The sequence below is a fragment of the Limulus polyphemus genome, unplaced genomic scaffold (genome assembly GCF_000517525.1).
Source record: "Limulus polyphemus unplaced genomic scaffold, Limulus_polyphemus-2.1.2 Scaffold4404, whole genome shotgun sequence".
NCBI lineage: Eukaryota > Metazoa > Arthropoda > Merostomata > Xiphosura > Limulidae > Limulus > Limulus polyphemus.
In genome coordinates, this window is record NW_013670014.1 from 51,091 (window position 1) to 73,162 (window position 22,072).

Below are 22,072 nucleotides of genomic sequence, written 5' to 3' on the forward strand. Positions count from 1 at the left end.
GTCTCCAGCCATTATTAGTCTCAAAGTGGGTTCCTCGTCATCGAATTTGAAAGGTTGACTTAATCTCTATTAAGACCTTTCTATGTGCTGTATTAGATGTTGTCCCTGTTAAGATACAGGCCATCTCTATTTATATCTGATGCCAAATCTCCACTGTGTAACATTACACTGTGTAAACCTAGGACAGAAACATGTGTCATTCCACCGACATCCACCGCTGTGAACTGTTGATGATTGATGACCTTATCCATTCTCCCACGTGAACGTCAAGCCAGCGACTCCGAAAACGTCACCTTTCTTGTAACAAGGTCAGACACATCAGTAAGAGGACAGGGTTCTAAAATAGCGACAACTAGGCAGGTGCAACATACTAAAGTCAAGATTCAACAATATATTTATACTTACATTAACTTATTTTGTTATAGAAAAGTAAATTACTAGTATATCAAAGGTTAAAAAAACAGTATTTATAAATAAAGATCAAACTTAATACGCAAAATATATCGTTTCGTTAAAACAGCTTGCGAGTACTACACACACACAACTTGAAACATGATAGTCATGAACTAATACCATTCTAACAATGGTGGCCACACAAACACGCACAACTTGAAACATGATAGTCATAAACTAATACCATCCTAACAATGGTGGCCACACACGCACGCACAACTTGAAACGTGATAGTCATAAACTAATACCATTAACAATGGTGGTCACACACACACACACACAACTTGAAACATGATAGTCATAAACTAATACCATCCTAACAATGGTGGCCACACACACACGCACAACTTGAAACATGATAGTCATAAACTAATACCATCCTAACAATGGTGGCCACATACACACGCACAACTTGAAACATGATAGTCATAAACTAATACCATCCTAACAATGGTGGCCATACACACACACACAAGTTAAAACATGGTAGTCATACTCTAATACCATCCTAACATGTCACAGGTCCAATTAGTGTTTTTTATAGTCTCACATGTTACAGGTCCAATTAGTGTTCTTTATAGTCTCACATGTTACAAGTCCAATTAGTGTTTTTTATAGTCTCACATGTTACAGGTCCAATTAGTGTTCTTTATAGTCTCACATTTTACAGGTTCAATTACAGTTCTTTATAGTCCCACATGTTACAGGTCCAATTAGTGTTCTTTATGGTGTCACATGTCACAGGTCCAATTGTGTTCTTTATGGTCCAACATGTTACAGGTCCAATTAGTGTTCTTTATATCTCAAATGTTACAGGTCCAGTTAGTGTTCTTTATAGTCCTACATGTTACAGGTCCAATTAGTGTTCTTTATATCTCAAATATTGCAGGTCCAATTAGTGTTCTTTATAGTCCCACGTGTTACAGGCCCAGTTAGTGTTCTTTATAGTCCTACATGTTACAGGTCCAATTAGTGTTCTTTATAGTCTCACATGTTACAGATCCAATTAGTGTTCTTTATATCTCAAATATTACAGGTCCAATTAGTGTTCTCTATGGTCCCACATGTTACAGGTCCAATTAGTGTTCTTTATAGTCCCACATGTTACAGGTCTAATTAGTGTTATTTATAGTCCCACATGTTACAGGTCCAATTAGTGTTCTGTATATCTCAAATATTACAAGTCCAATGAGTGTTCTTTATAGTCCCACATGTTACAGATCCAATTAGTGTTCTTTATAGTCCATGTTACAGGTCCAATTATGTTAGTAATTCTGTCCTTTCTGCCAAGCTTCAGGTGCCTTTATGTAAACTGGCTTTAATAAAGCTAGTTGTTGACCTGCAATGTATAGTTTCTACTACGAGCTCGTTTATTGCAACTAACCTACTTTTTTCCTTCACCATTGTTGAGCCTCTGGTTCGCTATTTTCTGGGCCTCTGTTTATGTATCTCTAGAGCTACGCTACAAACGTTAAAATACCTTTTTGCTGCTCTATTTTATTAATGGGCTTCTATATCTCTACCAAAAAATAACTCGAAGAATAGTCAACAGTAAGGAAGACTATTGCAAGCATTACAAGAGGAAGGTGTAGGTATCCCACTGTTCAGGCTAGTTTCCACTCGCCTTTTTAAATTTATCTTTCAACCTTATATGTTGTCTTACTGTTAACCCATTAGTGGGAAGATGCTATGGACTATTAACCTTGTGTTTTCTTGGGAGTTTTTTCCAGTGATTTTTAATTCACTGTGAATGAAATTTAGTTCCCAAGGTCTCCGAGTCACAACATTTATTACTCCCGCCTTCTAGTTTAAACTCATGTTATCTTTCTCTGATGTAAATCTTCTAAATTTTGACTTTCTATACTCTGCTTAACATTATCCCAGGAAGTATAACTGTACAAATAACCACCAATTACAAATCTCTAATAAATTTCAAGATCCAGCTGTTGTTGAATAGCCCCTAGTAGCTCAACGGTAAGGCTTGCGGACATATAACGCTAAAAACCGGGTTTCGATACCCACGATGGGCACAGCACAGATCGTCCATTATGTAGCTTTGTGCTGAACAACAAACAAATATTGTAGAATAATTTAAGCACTTTCACATCTTAACACCAAGGTAGCCTCACTCAGATGCTACATTTATTCCCATAGTAACAAAATACTTTGTATTATAATTATAGTTTGAAGTATTTTTTTCAGAATCAAAATTTTATCACTTTTTATTTTATCAGTTTATTTTCTGGTGATTTCTACAATTACGTTTCCCAGTTTCAATAGTTTGCATTGTAAGTAAAGGCGTTGTAAAGTTTATTATCTGGCCATTTCTACAGTTAGCCCCAGTGGCACAGCGGTATGTCTGCGGGCTTATAACGCTAGAATCTGGGTTTCGATACCCGTTGTGGGCAGATCACAGATAGCCCATTGTGTAGCTTTGTGCTTAATTACAAATAATTCTACTGTTGAGTTTTTCAGTATTAGTATTTTGTGTTGTAAGTATAGGCGTTGCAAAGTTTATTATTTGATTATTTCTACAGTTAAGCTTTTAAGAATCAAAACTTTGTGTTGTAAACATAGATTTTCTAAAGTTGTATTCTTTAGTTCTTTCTATAGTTCAGTTTCTCAGTATCAGTACTTTGTGTTGTAAGTATAGGCGTTGTAAAGTTTTTATTTGGTTATTTCTGCAGTAAAGTACTTTTAACTCCTCTATTACCATGAAACGTTCTCAGATAGCTGGCTCATTCCTGATATTTTTTTAGTCAACAAACTCCTGCTATTTCAAGGATACGTCAATAGCAAGTTATGGTTATCCTTTATCCTGCTAAGTTATCTGTTTAACAATTAAGTGGCGTGTTTCTATTTGGCTACAAGTTTGCTAATCACGCGTTAACACCAGTTTTAGACATACTTAACGTTTGAACTCACTACAGATAAATAGCTTTAGATTATTCGTATATCAATAGCAGTAGTACTGCCGGCAAAAGGATACAGCTATTAATTATTTCATTTTAAGTTTTTCTGCATGTATAGAAATTATGCTATCGGAATATTATAAAAGCAACCATGATCATGTCAAAAATCCTTGAACACGAAAATTACGTCATAAAATTTGTACCCGTGCAAACATAAATAATATTGTACGTATTTACTGGCCGGCATGGCCAGGTGGTTAGGGAGCTCGACTTGCAATCTGCGGGTCGCGGGTTCGAATCCCCGTCACACCAAACATGCTCGCCCTTTCAGCCGTGGGGGCGTTATAAAGTCACGGTCAATCCCACTATTCGTTGGTAAAAGAGTAGCCCAAGAGTTGGCGGTGGGTGGGGATGACTAGCTGCTTTCCCTTTAGTCTTACACTGCTAAATTAGGGACGGCTAGCGCAGATAGCTCTCGTGTAGCTTTGCGCGAAATTCAAAACAAACAAACAAACGTATTTACTATGTAGTGATAGCCTTTTTTTCCAGCAACTTATTCAATTACTTTTTTATTCAATCAAGTTTTTATTTAATCAAGTTCAGTGCGATAGTTTATTACAATATAGTCCTTCACTATCCTAGAAAATGTTTTGTTTTGAGAACATAATTATTTGTCGGCAGTAAAACGTCATGATACCATATTTAGCTAACCATCCAAAAGTCATTGTTACATTTTCTAGTCCCATTCATTACTGCATTCATTTATATAGAAATTTGGTTAGTAGCATTCTTTAGGGTAAGTATTAAAATTTCAAGACCTTCCGTTCCCAAGAGCCCAGATAGCAGTTTTGTTTGAACCACGGAAACCTGATGCTTCACCTTGAACATGCCATAACCTGAGACCTTGCAAGTAGGCATACTTTACTTGCTGTTGACCACAACATTTCTTTCTGTAGTCGTTTGCACATTCTTTTCTTCCTGTTATTGAATTAAGAGTCTTAACTTCAAATGACGCGAGTCTGTATTGAAAACATGTTTTATTTTCAAGGTTTTTGAATTTGCCAGTACATTATGGATATTTTTACAGCAGCTTAATCCAGTTCTTTAAACGTTAACGTAAAAACTCTGTTCCTGAAAAACAGGTATCTTGCATTTGCAAAAGTGTAAAACATTAAATGAAACCAGAACATTATTCATTATTCTTGACTCTGTTAAATTGTTTAGTTTTATATATAGTTTTAAAATCAAAACCGATATCATTTTCATATAATAAAAAAATAAAAGAAAATAGTTTACATAAACATGTATTAGAAAATCGCTGTCAGGCCTATTATCCATCCCAGGTTTTAAAATACTCGGAAATTTTCCCGATGAAATGTGAAAGCTGAAGGAAAAGAGAACTTTATATTTAAGAACTCAAATTAAAAGCAACTCCCTCCTTTGCACAGTTCTCACTCTTTTTCTTTCTTTCTTTCCTGTGCATTTGCCTTTTCTTTTTTAGTCCCCAGGTGGGACAGCAGTAAGTCTACGGACTTACAACACTAAAATCCGAGGGTCGAACTCTCGCAATGGACACAGCAGACAGCCCAACGTGGCTTTGCTATAACACACATGCATTTGTTGTTGTTTTTCTCAACTCATCTCTCACTCACAAACTATTTTTTCATTTTCCTTTTAGTCCTATCATGTAAATGCTTTTCCTGTTTTTCCGTTGTTTCAAAATGTTTTATCCTGGTAAATACATTTCAGACTTTTTACTTTTGACTATTGTTTTCACTGAATTGTTGGTTGGTTTTTCTTCAATGATTTACATATGATAGGCCCCCAGTGGTCCTGGGAACAGTTTTTGGATTTACAGTGCTGAAATTCGAGAGTTGATTTCCCGCGATATACATACCGCATATAGCATATATGGGCAAAGGTTGGGCCCTGAGGTACAGCTCTGGATTTCAGAGCTGGCGAGCCGTGTTCGAATTCGTGCGAAACTACAAAATATCCCCCACACTTTGTTGTTGGTGTGTTATAAAAGCTATAGTCCTTAGTGTGGATAGTAAACAGTAAGGTGCTACTTACTGGTTGCCTTCCTAAAGTAGGGGCGGCGGCAGATAGCCTTAGTAACTTTGCCATAAATACAATACAATACTTTCAATAGAAATTCGATTTTATTTGCTTTTTAATTCAAATAAACCATTTTATTTTTATTCTCTGCATATTTCTAATAGATGTTATGTAACTTATTTATCGTAATTTAGCTTTAAAACAAACAAAAATGTACGTAACGTTATGTTTCAAGTACATTTTTCACTGCTGTAGTCAAATAGTTTAAGTTCTTGGAAAAATTCCTTATTAGCAGATGGTATAATGTTCTATGATTGATGTGCGAGAGGTACCAGTTTCGATACCGGCCCATGCAGAATCACAAGATTATCACAAATTGCGCTATAACACCATCTGGTTGTCGCCCTACGATTTTGAGATAAGGTTTGAGGAGGGATCTTGTTTGTGAATAAAAATTATGGTAGCTAGACAGTACGAGTTCTTTAAAACAATTGCGAGGAGGTCAACCCTTCAACTCAGATCGTGCAACGTTCAGTTGGTGCACGAGAGGAATCGGGTTCGATCCCACGAATGGCGAAAGATTGATTGTCCTTTTTTCGCTCTCTCTTTGTTTTTACAGGTGCAGAATTAGAATCTGTCCGAGCCCTCTTTAATGAGAAAGAGAAAGAACTTTCATTGGCTGTGGCGAAGGTGGAGGACCTCACGCGACAACTGGAGGAACTACGACGAGGTAATCTTAATGGAGTTAAAACCAGTAACAACGTCTCCTTGCCTGCAGCACTGGAGCTGGAGAAACTTAAGAGGGAATTAGTGGTGAGTGCCTTTCAAACAGCTACTGCGCTTTTTCATGGAATATTGTTGTTTCGTGCAAAACGAAGATAGTTTCTAAATAGTATAAAAGTTACTACAGAACCTGATTTGAAGTCATCCACCTCAACTACAATACAGTAAATTTTTCATTACCTCAACATACGTGTATTCTCAACTTCTAAGCTCTGTTTAAAAGACTATAATTTTCGAATTATTTTTCCTTACATTATGCTATAAAAATACCATAGTATAAAAGGTTTGAACATGTTGAACTTATAGATTTTGTTGCTCTTCGTTGTCTTCCGTATCATTTTCTGCGTGTGTTCGATATACTCTCTGACAGTGCGATTTTTATTTGAACTTCAGTATGAAAGAAAAATTCTGGTATTTTCGCTAGTATCCAAATCTTGTACAGCACAACAACCAAAGTAAGGATCAAATACCTTATATATATATATATAAACAACAGCGAAGACTGATCAACTCAATCGCTGCAAATGAGTGACCATCTGACAAAAGCCTGTTAAAAAATAAATTGGGAGAAAAAGTATTTTATTCAATCATATAATAATATTATTATGATCTGGTGATTTTGTTATTGTGGCTGTTGTTGGATTATTCGAAACATCAAACTTTCTATCGATTGGTCTAAAGATTGAATGCAGGATATTGTCAAGTGACATTAGTAAGGTCAATTCCTGATTATCCTGATTAGTATAAGCTAAATCCAAATAAGCTAATGAATAAAGAATTTAGATCAAATTTTATATGTAAGCTTTGATAGCTACATCTGTCAATAGATAACATTTTTGCTGTTGTATCTTGGTGAAAGAAATCGGTAACTTTATCAATGTGTACGTAGCATTGCTTCTTTGTAAACCACAATATCTAAAATGTAAATCGCTAAATTTTTCATCTTATTAACGTATATATTTCTTGTAAGATAAAATATCCTACAAATTATAGACTTTCGAAAAATATCATTTTTGACTGTTATTTATTTTGTAGTATCGAACGAAGCTTAACGAGGGGCAGAATGCGCGGATTGCACAGCAGAGGGAGACACTGGTTAAAAATCACGAAGATGTTTCGGGAATGGACCAACGAATTGCAGAACTACAACAACGTCTCCACCGGAAACGAATGGCAAATCACCAGATCTCTGGCCAGAATCATGCTGCTTCTGTAGCCAAACAAGCACATGTGAGACGCGGGTCAATTAAAACACATCCTCATATTGCTGTGGTGGAAGAACCTGATCGTATTCAAAACGACCTGGAAGCTCCTCTAAGGAGAGGAAAAGGTATCGTAGAGTTAGGTGAACCTGCCAACAGCCCAAGATATCAGATACTGCCTAGCAGTACTATATTTACGATCAAACCTGAGAAATATATCAATAATTCCGAGGAAAGTGGAGACGGACTAAAATCGATCGAAGATAAAGCCCATCAACAAACTACTTTCGTAACTTCCTCTTCTAGCACCGAACAAGTTTCCATGCATCTACAACAGCTTCCCACCAAACAAAATGTCATTCCACCGCCACCGGGAAAGCCTATCCAACCCCCGCATCATCTTCGTCCTTACTGTTTGCCTCTCCGAAGGCTTCCACCCTCCAGGGGGCAGTGTAGTACTAATGGCAATTCCATAATGCAAGTAAATTCAAGCGCTTCCAACTGTAGTATTGTAAGTAAATGTTGTTTTTCTTTAATGTTTACGTAAGAAATGGCCAGATTTGTTACTCTTCTGCTAGATCTAGAAGATTCTCCGGCGTAAATACAACTTTTTCTGATCATTTAAAACTCAAACTTAACACTTTATTTCCATATCCTCCCAGATACAGAAGTGTTTCTACTATAAACATGATTTTGTGAATTAAATATAGTGTCGCAAATGTGTCTTGTTAATCAGTTCGGCATGATTCTTATACTTGTATCTACAATTGATTAGTTAAGCATGAGTCTAATACTTGTTTCTACAGTCAATGAATTAATTATTATACTTGTTTCTACGATTGTCGAGTTAAGCATGATTCGTAAACTTGTATCTACAATTGATTAGTTAAGCATGAGTCTGATACTTGTTTCTACAGTTAATGAATTAATTATTATACTTGTTTCTACGATTGTCGAGTTAAGCATGATTCGTAAACTTGTTTCTACAATTGACTAGTTAAGCATGAGTCTGATACTTGTTTCTACAGTTAATGAATTAATTATTATACTTGTTTCTACGATTGTCGAGTTAAGCATGATTCGTAAACTTGTTTCTACAATTTATGAATTAAGTATTATTCTTATACTTGTTTCTACAATTGACTAGTTAAGCATGAGTCTGATACTTGTTTCTACAGTTAATGAATTAATTATTATACTTGTTTCTACGATTGTCGAGTTAAGCATGATTCGTAAACTTGTTTCTACAATTTATGAATTAAGTATTATTCTTGTACTTGTTTCTGCAATTGAAGAATTGAGCCTGGTTTTTAAACTTGTTTCCACAATACATCTGTTAAGCACGATTCTTATACTTCTATTACTTATTACTTCTATTATACTTATACTACAATTCAATAATTAAGAATCATTCTTATATTTTTTACAGTATACCAGTTAAGATAGTTTCTTATACTTGTTTCTGTCAACTAGTTAAACCTGATTCTTATACTTCTTTCTACAAATGAACTGTAAAACGTCGTCTACAGTTATACTTGATCCGTATACTTTTTTTTTCTATACTTAACCAGTTTAAGCCTGATTTTTATATTTGTTTCTACTATTGGCCAACTAAGCATGATACTTATACTTACTTCTTTAATTCAACAGTTAGGATTGATTCTTAAACTTCTCCAATTTGCCAGTTAAGCTTGATCATTATAGTTTTTCTACAATTCACCAATTATGCCTCATTATTTTACTTTCTTCTACAATATTCCAGTGAAGACTGATTCTTATGTGTTTCTATAATTCAAGTTTATCATGATTCTTATTCTTGTTTCTTCAGTTCAACATTTAAGCACGATTCGTGACTGTAATATAGTTCTTAAATTTTTACTTCGGTAGTGATTAATAATGGCTGGAGACGGCTTAAATGGGTAATGAAGAAAGACTTTAATATAAGTTTAACATGACAGCAAATGTACAACGTTTCGACAAGGTTTTGTCATCATCAGGCCTTAATAACTTGTTTACAACATTTTATCAGTACATCATCGTGTGTTTACCGTTTGTTACGATAAATAACCTGACTTTATAATTCAGCATATTTACTTGATATTATGTTGTATTTCAGCTTACTGGTTTGCTGAAATTCTATGATTGTTTTTGTAGTCGTGCTTTTTAATTTATTATAATTGGGTACTAACACCATAAATCGATACTAATCAAATTCATGATTAACTATAATTATGTTTCTTCCTCAATTTTAGTTTTCTACATCTGGTAAAAATTTAACATTTTTCAGATCCTCTTATAAGTTCAAGAACTTTTTCATTCTAGCAACCAGTACTGACCAACAGTGAATTACCACCTACTTTACACGAACTAATCCCGCTACCAGGGAGTCAAGGAAACTCTGTACTCCTGCCAGTCTCACCTTCAAGGACAGATATGATCCCTCAGTCTCAGTCAACTGCCCCACGGGCGGAGGTTCGACTTTCGACTAGTCCCAGGCATACCGGTTCCTCAGACAGTCATCAAAGTGTATCAGCACGAGAAACTATCGTTAGCAACATTTCAACCACAACAAGTTTGACCACCCCCTCTGTTGTGAAGTATTTTCCTCCTCCCCTCCCAGTGAGGCCCGTGCCTCCGCCTCGACAAACCCACCAGCTTGCTGAAGGCAATTCATCTTCAGCAAGAGGCTATGTAGAAACATCTTTAGATTCGTTAGACTCGACTTTATCTGCCTTGAAAGCCCCCGGGAACCAGGCTAACAAGAACATCAACGGATTCAGGTGCGATCACGACAACTCGAATAAGGTTTTCTTATAAAACTGAAAAGGAGACTTCCAGCCGGATAAATTAAAAAGTGGTACTGAAGTAACAAATACTGAACGGGTTTAGCTTGCCTTATGTTAACTTTACATATCTTATCCCTGTAGTACATTCAAACGGAAGTTCTGTTTAAAAATATTAGCAGTTGTTGTATTCAGATTTCCTCGAAAGTAAAGTTCTAGGAAGTAATCGTGTGTGCAGATTAACATGGAAGGTTATAGCGATTTAAAACATACAGAAAATTTCTTCTTAAATTTATTTATTCGTTAAAACACTTTCTGTATTCAGTTTCAAATACTTATACCTCATTTTACAACTTAAGGACAAATTGGCCCTCAGTGGCTCGGCTGTAAGTCTGAGGACTTATAACACTAAAAATCGGGGTTCGATACCCGTGCTAGGCAGAGCACCGATAGCCAATTGTGTAGGTTTGTGTCTAACAACAAACAAGCAAACTGTTTCACTTTTGCAGCTACAGATGTAGTCTACATTTTTTATTGAACTGTGATGACGTAAACTGTTTGTTTTGGTTGGTGTAAAAGGTAGTTATTGTTTTTTCCTCGCGTAACCACAGAAAGTATAAAGTCCAAATATTAATGAACTCTTACAAGAACAATTTAACTAATAAAAAATCGCAATGCAGTTTTTCTTCATATTTCAATTCGTTTCAGTAATTTTGCGTAAAAAATTGAATTTTGTTTTATGGTGGGATTGTTATTTCCTGTAGAATTTCAAACCGTCTAAACGGAATCGTAGTACGTAGTTGAATAAATATTACTAACTAGCAGAGTACCCGGTGTTGCTCGTATGAAAATAGCTTTAAATATCCTGAGTTGTTTTGATTAAATCAAACGTATTAATCGTGATTTTTTGCAAAAAAAAAATATAAAAAATCCAAATGATTTCCTTACTTAACTAATTATTTTGATTAAAGTCAATAAAATAACAATGTGCGAAAAAATAAAATATAGCTATAGCTATTTTAATCTAAGCAAAACCGAGTACATTGCTCCTGCTTCTTGCATGTGCTTTGCATGACATTTCAAGTTTCCAAAACAAAATTCCCTACCTTGTGATGTAGTGGTTTCTGCTGTGTGGTCAAGTGTCATTTGCAGCATATTCTGACTTTATTATCGTTCCATTTATTGAATAATTGATTTATTCTCTTCTCGTTGCAACACAACGTAAATGAAAATTTGCCGAAACCAAACGTTTTTGCAAAGTCATCATATAGCTGATTCTTGCGAGTACACGCAAGCAAAGCAAAGATATGGCTGAAGCAAGCTTATTTAATTGAGGGAGTGTGTTCGCAGATGTTCTAGAGAAAGCACTAGCATTTTTTTAGTTCAGGTAAGTGAAAGAGTAGGCATGCATGTGTAGAAGAAAGAGAGGGTTTGTTTATTTGTTATGAATTTTGCGCAAAGCTACACGAGCGCTATCTGCGCTAGCCGTCCCTAATTTAGCAGAGGGAAAACAGCTAGTCATTACCACCCACCGCCAACTCATGGGCCACTCTTTAACCAACGACTAGTGGGATTGACCGTTACATTATAACGCCGCCACGGCTGAAAGGGCGAGCATGTTTGGTGTGACGGGGATTCGAACCCGCGACCCTCAGATTGCGAGTCGAGTGCCTTAACCACCTGGCCATGACGGGCCTCGAAGTATGAAAAAGCGTAACATTAAGAACAAACGGGGGAAATTTGTCAAGGGTAACTATAAGTAATAGCAAATTAAGCCTATGGGTTATTGAGAAACTAAAAACGAAGCTAGGTTTGAGTGCCTATCAAAATGTAAGGAGGAAGACGGGGTAAGTAAAGCACCGTGTCAAAGGCCATGCATGGTTTGACATGGATTGTTGAAGTGTGCGAGCAGCACAGCACCCGCTGTCAACCTTATCGATGAAAGCCTATTTTTCTTGTTGCTTTGAAAGCAAATAAATCAATAGAGTATGTACACTTAAAGTTGAAACCTTAGGTCACGAACTCTCTTCCACAACAAACTGATTTCTGTAATGTAGTAAGCAAAAACGCCAAGCGCATCAGTAACAATTTAGAATCAACAACTTGATGTTGTAAAATTATTAAATAACTTTCAGCATCTACATTAAGTTATTTTTGAAAAATAATGCCCGTTCCAGGTTTGTACTTTGAGCATTAATTCATATATTAATTCCCTTGTTGATGACTATCACTAGAAGTGCTAGAAAAGCATATGTAATTTAATAATGTAAATTAGCTAAGCCTGATGTATTTTCGTATTGACACCAATTAGTTGTAGGATGCATTATTTTCTTTGTATGTTATTTCCATTTTATAATTTAATTCGAGTTGTTGTTTTTTTCAAACCGAGAAAAAAATACCCACAAAGACCAAAAGTCTCCAAAACCACCGCATTTCGGTCATAACTGTGTCGTATTTAATTGTAATATAGTAAAAACAAACACGAAACGACGAACATAAGTTAACTTGTGTGATCTACTTGTAACGCACGTGTACGTACAGTATCTCAATCATCTTTATACTGCGTGACAACCAAGATATGTAAAAATAAACATCATCAGTATACAATCATCTTTATATTGCGTGACAACCAAGGTGTATAAAAATATACATCATCAGTATTGTGTCCTCTTTATACTGCCTGACAACCAAGATATGTAAAAATAAACATCATCAGTATACAATCATCTTTATACTGCGTGACAACCTAGATGTATAAAAATAAACATCATCAGTATACAATCATCTTTATATTGCGTGACAACCAAGATGTGTAAAAATAAACATCATCAGTATACAATCTTCTTTATATTGCGTGACAACCAAGGTGTATAAAAATATACATCATCAGTATTCTGTCCTCTTTATACTGCGGAACAACCAAGATCTATAAAAATAAACATCATCAGTATACAATCTTCTTTATACTGCTTGATGACCAAAAATGTGTTATGTTATGGAACCTCTCCATAAAGACGAACTTAACAATGACAGTGTACTTGAGAACCACTAACATATATTACATATCATCAAAATATGTCCAATTTGAGCTTAATTTTAATACGAGCGTTATGTTTAAAGAATTAAAACGCTAAAATTCGGGGTTCGATTCCCTGCAGTAAATAGAGTGCAGATCGCCCATGTCTTGTATAAATAGTGTTCCGACCACTACTATTTTCCTTGTATCTCAGCCGGCATGAAGAGCTCTGGATTGAGCGGAATGCGTCGTCGACAATGGATATGACGAATATAGTATGGTTGGAATACTATTAGTATAAACTCTTCTAGTTCTTAAAAATCCCTAAGGGACTTGATAAAGAACGTAGTGTTTAAAGATATAATAGTCCTAATACTAATGTATTATGACCAGTATAATTATAATTATGTTTCGCCATCTTATAAAAGTCAAAAGATTGATGTTTTACTTATCAAATTTTCTCCGTAAACTTTAAAGCAGGAGAACGTTTTTGCTAGTTTACCGTGTTTTGTTAAAAATCAATTACATATTTGTTAGTTATCAATTGTTTTGTTTCAGAATGTGGATATACTTCTGACTCTAAATTATTAAGCTACTTTTCATGCTTTTGGTAACGTTGACGTTCAGTCACTCTATGGAACTTTAGGCCTAGCTAGTACACATTGCAAACAAATGAAATCTAGTGCACTGTATCCAATTAAAAGTCATAAGAATTCCACAAAGTGGAACATGCTAATTTTAAGGGTAAAAGACGTTTTTTTTTCTTTTTTTGCAGAATATCACAAAGAACTAGAAATTTACTAAAACCTTGCTATAAATGCTCCGATAAATTTATATTATTTTTAATGGAGTATTGTACAACATATTAAGAAATTGTAAAAATCTAAGATGTGAAACGTCTTTATTTTTGGCTTAAGATAAAACTGCACTAAAATATTATATATGCTGTTTATTTTCAGTTTGTTGCAACGATTTGAGAGCAATATACATCTTTCTGTTATTAACAAACATTTCAATAAGTGGACATTGACAGTACCTCAAAAGCGAGCACAGTTAATAGTTAGGAAGTAATTAAAGATATTACATTCACAACAGTTTATCTTGGAACACCATTAACATCCAGTTTAAATGTTACAAATTTAATTTCTTAGAGGTGAAGGTATTTTTAATTTATAGTGTGTCTATAACTATTTTGGTTTTAAAATATCTCTTACTTCGATAGATTTCATGCTTCAGTAGTTTGGAATAGTGCTGCGTGTGTAAAGTTACAAGTCGAGATCACCGTATTTATAATTATGACGTCTACTTGTCAAGCGCTAGTAAATATTACAAGTTTTATTGTCATTATTGACATTGTTTAGAGATTCTACAAGTAAAATTGAAGTTGTGTTTCAACACTTCAAAACCTAAACATACTTATATAAAAGATAAGGCACTTACTTTACACTTGACATTAAGTGTCTTCCATAACCAAACTCTTGGAGTACTAGAGAACTCTCTAGCAGTTTGTTCCCCCTCACCCGTGTCCACTAGTAGAGCTCTCTCAGACTGCCCAGCACACACATACACGCTGTCAGTCTCCCTCAGAAGCTGGCTTTAGGCACCGTGCGACCGATTCGGCTCAAGAGCGGGTCTCAGAATTTTATAGTGATGAAGTGTTTTTTTTCATACGTCACATGATTATTAAAACACACAAATATGATATTAAAACACTTAAAATACATTTTACAATTATACCGTGTGTTTAAAATGTGCACGTTTTTCAAAAGATTAATTACTTATATACAATGAAAGTCGTTTTTGTTTCGTTATTCGTGTTAGAAGGACAGAAGGTGTGAAAAACATTATATAATTCAAAGTTGTCAATATTGTAACGCAGTTAGAAATAGTGTAAATTCAAAAATATGCGTTTTTAAAACTTGCTATAATGTTAGTGACTTTTATATGGTACCCAGTTGTTGTTTTTTTTTCTTGCTGATTAAGTTAAAGGAAGTTGAGCTCAGTACAATATACGTATTCAATCTAGTACTAATATAATCAGTTTCAAGTAATCAGCGTTGAATATTTTTAAATATATTTAAAATGGATTCGCAAAAATGGAAATTAGGTTTTAACTCGTCCCTCAGGAGCCAAGTGATGTCTTTTACACCACAATTTGTTGAATATTAAAAGTAAGTTCAATTCGGAAACCCAAAGAAGGTGGTTTTGGATGCATCTTTTCGAGATAACTTCGAAACAAGTTTTCGTTTGTTAATTGATAATTTCTTTAAAGTGAAATACAGCATCCTCAAGTCTCCATACTAGCTAGTACTAAGGTCTACCTGCTGGGAGTAAATTCAGTATATATAAATAAAGCTTCATTCTCAGCATCATTAATTAAGTAATTGCTAACCTTTTATGCTTCTGCTATCACCTTTTTATGTTTAGCTTTCAATTGAGATACGAACGATTTCACCTGCGATTCGGTAAGGAAGGTCGAAACATCATGACAGTCAGCAGTGGGATGAGCAGACAGCAACACTTTGAAAGCAGCTAAACCTATAATATTGTACTCGGCATGCTGCACATTTCCTACCAAGATGGTTCTAAACGGTTCCTGAATACCTTTGCGTGGCATTTGGAGACGTCCATGCTTCTTGTGCTTGGCTGTTAAGCCCGTGATGCGCTGACGGATTTCAATCACCTTACCACTTCAAATCGCTTTTCGCAGCCCCAACGATAAAAGAATGCGGGAAATGCTTTCTTTTTAGCCAATAAAAATGTCCAAAATATTTCACTTAAAATTAAGAAAAACTGGATTGGGTAGGGTATTTTTTTTCAACAAAAATGTGCCCCCAACTCGTGAGGGGCCTGTTAAATATGAGATCTTCACCACGATGGTGAACTCTCACGTCTGAAAAATTTTGGCAGGGCTTCTCCGCCACCATAAAATTTATAACTACATCACTGGATTTTGCACTGAAAGGAAAATGTTCATTTCAGAAAGGATTGTATTTTCGGTAGATATCCTGAAAAAAATATAAAGGAAAAGCAGCAATTTGAACATTTTATTGTCAGAACTTTTCCAATTTTTTTGTGTTTTTTCGAAAGCAAGCGATTTGGTAAAGAGGATACAACAACAAATCAAGTTATTAATGCCAGTGAAAAGGCTCTAGTATGTTTGTTAAAAGAAAAGAAAATGGTGATTTCAATTTGATTCGATACAGCGTGTTTCGTGACGTAGTTGCTTCAAATAATCCGCATGTAGAAGTAAAAGTACTTCGTCCAACATCCAAAGCTGCTGAATGCTATAGTCTGTAAGTTTATTTTCGAGGTCAGACAAAGGGAAGGAACATGTGCAAATATGAATCTGCTACATTTGGAATGACTTGTGTACAATGATCAAATGGTCCCTAATCTGACACATGCTCCCAATTCTTTATTGAAGGTTATTAGATGTAACTGTAAAACGGACTGCTTCAAAAAGTATGGTTTTCAGGGCTGTGGAGAATGCCGAGGTGTTAACTGTCAAAATTTGATCCAAACTGACTGTATTGATACTGAAGATGACTAAATGTATGTCATAAAATTGTTCCTAAAATAAATAAAATATCAAGTTGATTATAATAGCTTGATATGTGGCAATAATTTAGTTTTGGGCGATTTTTTATTAAATATTCATCTCCTCCCACCCCCAGTATGACTGTATGTAGCATAACAGTACTTCTCCAGACAAATGTAATTCGTTGCTGCGTGTTTTACTCAAATAAAGTTATGTATGCTACTACATTTATATGCAATTCCTAGTTTTTCACAATTTTTAAAGAAAAAACAATAGATGTTCCGTTCTATAAGCTAAATTATTTTGTTTATATAATGTAGGGTGATTGAACAAAAATAAAAACATTTTTCCTTCAAGTTGGGCAATGGATATCGTATTAATAACCAATTTCTATTTTCTGGAAAATTATATTCCAAACAAAAACTAATTTTTCCCCAGAAAATGATCATGTTCCGCTGCTAAGGCTTCTAACGTTTCACTACTATTGCACTTTGTTTTAGGTTCAACCTACAATAACACTACTATTGCACTTTGTTCTAGGTACAACCTACAATGACACTACTATTGCACTTTGTTTTAGGTTCAACTTACAATGACACTACTATTGCACTTTGTTCTAGGTTCAACCTACAATGACACTACTATTGCACTTTGTTTTAGGTTCAACCTACAATGACACTACTATTGCACTTTGTTCTAGGTACAACCTACAATGACACTACTATTGCACTTTGTTTTAGGTTCAACCTACAATGACACTACTATTGCACTTTGTTCTAGGTTCAACCTACAATGACAAGACAAACTGGAAGGGCAGCTTCTAATCGTCAGAAGATTTGTTTGATCATAAACTACTTTGTTTTCAAAGCTTGTAATGTTTTCTTTTTTTTCTTTTTTTTAGAACAACAGTCTTTATTAATAAATCGAAATGAAAGTTATTTCACGGTACGTAATACGCCTACTATTGAAACCTACACCAGCACTCTTGACGAATCATATTACACTGAACATCTGGAAAGACCGTCTTGTGAAATGAAAAATATGTTATAAGAATGAAATTTCTGTATTGTTTTTTATCAAATCAATGTCAACAGTTTATAACAGTGATTTTTAGTACAGACTATAACGTTTGCCAAATTCTTTAGGCCTTCTAAGACGTACACAGTTCAATTAACTTGAGCATATCAATTTATAAATAATTGAGAAAGGAAGATAATTTTCTCTCTTTTTTTCTTTGTCCCGAATAAACTTACACCAAATTGCATTTTTTTTTTGCAAAAGTATAAAACTCAAATGAACTGAGAGTAAATTAAATTTTTACAGTCGCATGTTAGTTTCTGGAATATTATCTATACGTAATTAAGAAGTTACCATTGCTGAAACATTTTTACCTGAGTGTTTATGAAACGACTTTTTATATTCAGAGTTTAACAAATTGTCACCTAGATGGTGCTATTCTGGAGAAACTGTGCAATCCTGAGTCTATTCTATGCTACATGAAAAACATATTTAGTGTCTTTCATTAAAAAACTTCCCACGGTGGGTCAGTGATAAGTTTATGTACTTACAACGTTAAACGGTGGGATACGATTCCCAGCGATGGACAGAGCTTTGAGCTGAAAAACAGAAACAACATAAAAAGATACGTTTTATCAGGTTTATTGTCGAATCGAAGTTATAAGCAGTTGTGCATATACGTACATACATACAAGATACGTCATTTGATCATTCCAGACAAATTTAAAGACGTTGTTTCACGAATTTTCTACCACCAACCGTTTCTTCTCTCAGTTCTTTTGTTGTTTGCACGTCTTTCGGTGAATTGGAGCAACTTTACGTGAATATGGAAGACGCATACTTTCATTCTTCTATACAATAAATAGCAGAATTGGCAAAGCTGCTACATTTAACTTATTCTTATTAAACAAAATGTTATTACGGCTAATTTCTTTTTTCAAAGAGTTTTAATAATCATCTATTAGATTTAAACTGTATTTTACAGAGGGCGCCGGAAGCAACTTTACTTTAGCGGGGCAGCATAGAATCGTAATCCTACTATAATTTAAGAAAAGTATGCTTGTTTGTTTGTCCTCTAACTCCTCCGAGGTTTTTATATTTGGACCTGTCAAATATGGTTTAATCAACTAGAAATGATTCGGTTGTTTCAAGAAGAAGTTGTTTTTATTTTAAGTTACAATGATTTCATAGCTCCAGTGACGGCTACATATAAATCAGACAATGGGGGTGGCCACTAGCGGTACTGATGGGATTTCTCCAGTTTCCGCTTTTATTATATGGGGTGTACAAGTTGTACGTACAGTCTGTGTACTTTGAATAATTACTAGCATACTTAGGACAAAAACAAAAGCAATACATTCAAAACTGGTAAAACATTAATTCTACAATTGCATTTCGTTTTCAGATCCCATCAATCATTTGAAAAATTTCTTTTCACACTTTGTTTATACATACGTTCAAGATACACATATATCAAGTGAGATATGTTTTAGTCACAACTTACTTAGCCAGTTACTGCTTTTCGATAAAAAAAATGTAAAGTAAAAAATTATATGTTGTTTAGATAATCAAGGCAGGTTTCTGCATACATAGCCATAAACCCCAGTAGAGATGTAGACATAGATAAAATGAAACAATGACCCTTCTCTAGAACATTGATAAATGAATCATATAAATGATTTGTTAATTCTCATAAACCTCTCACTGTGCATCCCATGGGTACATCCGCTAGTTGTATAAAAACTTCCTTTGAGATGAATTAACTTTTAAGTTTTTACTTACATAAAGTTTGGTAGTTCTACTTCAATGCTGATATTCCGAAATTGTTTTTCTAAAATAAAGGTTTCACTCTGCGTGCTTATTATGTATTGTCTCTTCTTATACAAGTGGAAATAGACATGCCGAAAAATAAAGTAAAGCATGATACAAAATTACAAGCGTCTAACGGCAGACTGTTGTCTACCAATGAAAATATAAGTATTATTCGTGTGTTTAATTTTATAAATGTGTACGTCTATTGACTTCATAGTCATGTATGCAGTATTCGGCCTATAAGAACGCACTTGGCACATAAATTAACAAAGTCCAGCCACAAAGTCATCGTTTGGTTTAAAACTAATCTAACAGTGACAATACTTGGCTGTCAGGTGTTAGTTATGGGGCATAGCAACAAAAATATACAAAAACGAGCTTTTAGTGTACAGCTCATTGCATTAGTTCGGTGTCAAGATAATTTTACTGATTGGAAGTTTTCAACATATTTAATGAGTCGGGGATATAACATTCGTTGTCACAGCACTATGGCATAATAATCTTGAATGTCCATCCTCACAGAAGAGCTATAGATTTCCAAATCCAATCCTGATTCGTAAGTATGCAGGTTCTACAGCTAACACTATATATGCTACAAGAAAATAACATTAGGAAATGATGATATACATTATCTCTCTACTCATGATAAATATGTTATCCTGGAGTGTTTTTGTCATAAAATATCACAAATTTAACCAAGCAATCAATTGGATGATATACATTATCTCTCCACTCATGATAAATATGTTATCCTGGAGTGTTTTTGTCATAAAGTATATCACAAATTTAACCAAGCAATCAATTGGATGATATACATTATCTCTTCACCCATGATAAATATGATATTCTGGGGTGTTTTTGTCATAAAATATCACAAATTTAACCAAGCACTCAATTGGATGATATACATTATCTCTCCACTCATGATAAATATGATATCCTGGAATGTTTTTGTCATAAAGTATATCACAAATTTAACCAAGCAATCAATTGGATGATATACATTATCTCTCCACTCATGATAAATATGATATCCTAAGGTGTTTTTGTTATAAGATATCACAAATTTAACCAAGCAATCAATTTAACATTTTAACTGTTAACAAAAAAAAAGTTACATATTCGTACTAACGGACCGCCACCGGTTCCGTCGCCATTGATTTACAAACAGTCAGTATACCCGTTTCATTTGACGGCACAAAATACAGTCAAACACGTCTATATAGTTTAACACCACGTGAAGTTACAGTATACATGGTTTAACACTACGTACCTCACATTCCAGAAAAACAAAACGGTCTCAAAAGCTTCTTTCGTAATCAGAAAACAAATATACTCTACCTTTTTATGTTTCTGTGACAGTATGCAAAGTTTTCTACAAATAACTCCAAACATTCAAATAACCACACTGTACATTTTATTGTCTTGTCCACTAATAAAGAAAAAATAAAGCTAAGGAACCACCGAGTAGAAGAGCAAAAAATAAGCCATTGCTCGCAATTGTATTAAAACATGTTTTTATTTGGAAATTAAATTTTTTTGTTTCTAAATGCTGGTATGTATTCCTGAGGGGTTCAGTATATTATTCTTAGGTAGGTTGAAATGAATTTTTAACTGATGTGTTGAATATTGGAGGATTGATTATATGAGGTTTAATATAAAAGAGCGCCTTTGGAAAAATCACTTACGTTGTGTAAGATATTTGCACTCCAGGCAGCGAATCACTTTTTTTTTTAAATAATCAATCTGCAGAATTTTGAAAAATGAAAAAAATCAATTATAATTAGCAAAGGTTCTTAATTATCTGATGAACAACACATTCTAATTATTGTAAGGTCTTGCTTTATGGCATTTTATGTTCTTGCTTAGACCGGATACTAAACTAGCTGTATTATTTACTGAGCTCGTTTTTAGCACTGATCTGTGTAGATTACTTTAATCAAGTTATTGATAAGTTACTAAATCTACAAGCTTCTACTGTTTTTAATATTTCACTTTTAAGATCGTTTGTTAATTTAGGAGCTTTGGTGCTTTTTGTAATAACTCTTAATGTTTCCCTTAACGTTTTACAACACGTGATAGAAGGTGCAAAACGAAACTTCACTCAACGTAAGGCTGCACAGTTTGGACTCGAGACACCAAGTATCAATACTTGTAACAGTTCATACCAATACGTTCAAATAACTCAGTAAGAACTGGCACCCCAGTGGCACAGCGGTATGTCTGCGGACTTACAACGCTAGACCGTGGTGGGCAGAGCCCAGATAGCCCATTGTGTAGCTTTGTGCTTAACTACAAACAAACCATACAGTATAAAGAGGACTGAATACTGATGATGTTTATTTTTACACATCTTGGTTGTCATACAGTATAAAGATGATTGTATACTGATGATGTTTATTTTTACATATCTTGGTTGTCATACAGTATAAAGATGATTGTATACTGATGATGTTTATTTTTACATATCTTGGTTGTCATACAGTATAAAGATG

At 34.5% G+C, this 22,072-nt stretch overlaps 1 protein-coding gene across 1 annotated transcript in view; it reads left to right on the top strand.

The window, feature by feature from the left end:
- The window catches only part of LOC106471092 (apoptosis-stimulating of p53 protein 1-like), a gene marked incomplete at its 5' end in the record, with an annotated part of 84,610 nt that overhangs the window by 50,517 nt on the left and 12,021 nt on the right, over positions 1-22,072 (top strand). Inside the window, 3 exons of the mRNA XM_013931679.2 lie at positions 6,043-6,236; positions 7,242-7,919; positions 9,731-10,188. Coding sequence (XP_013787133.1) covers positions 6,043-6,236; positions 7,242-7,919; positions 9,731-10,188 — 1,330 coding nt within the window. The remainder of the gene's footprint in view (positions 1-6,042; positions 6,237-7,241; positions 7,920-9,730; positions 10,189-22,072) is intronic.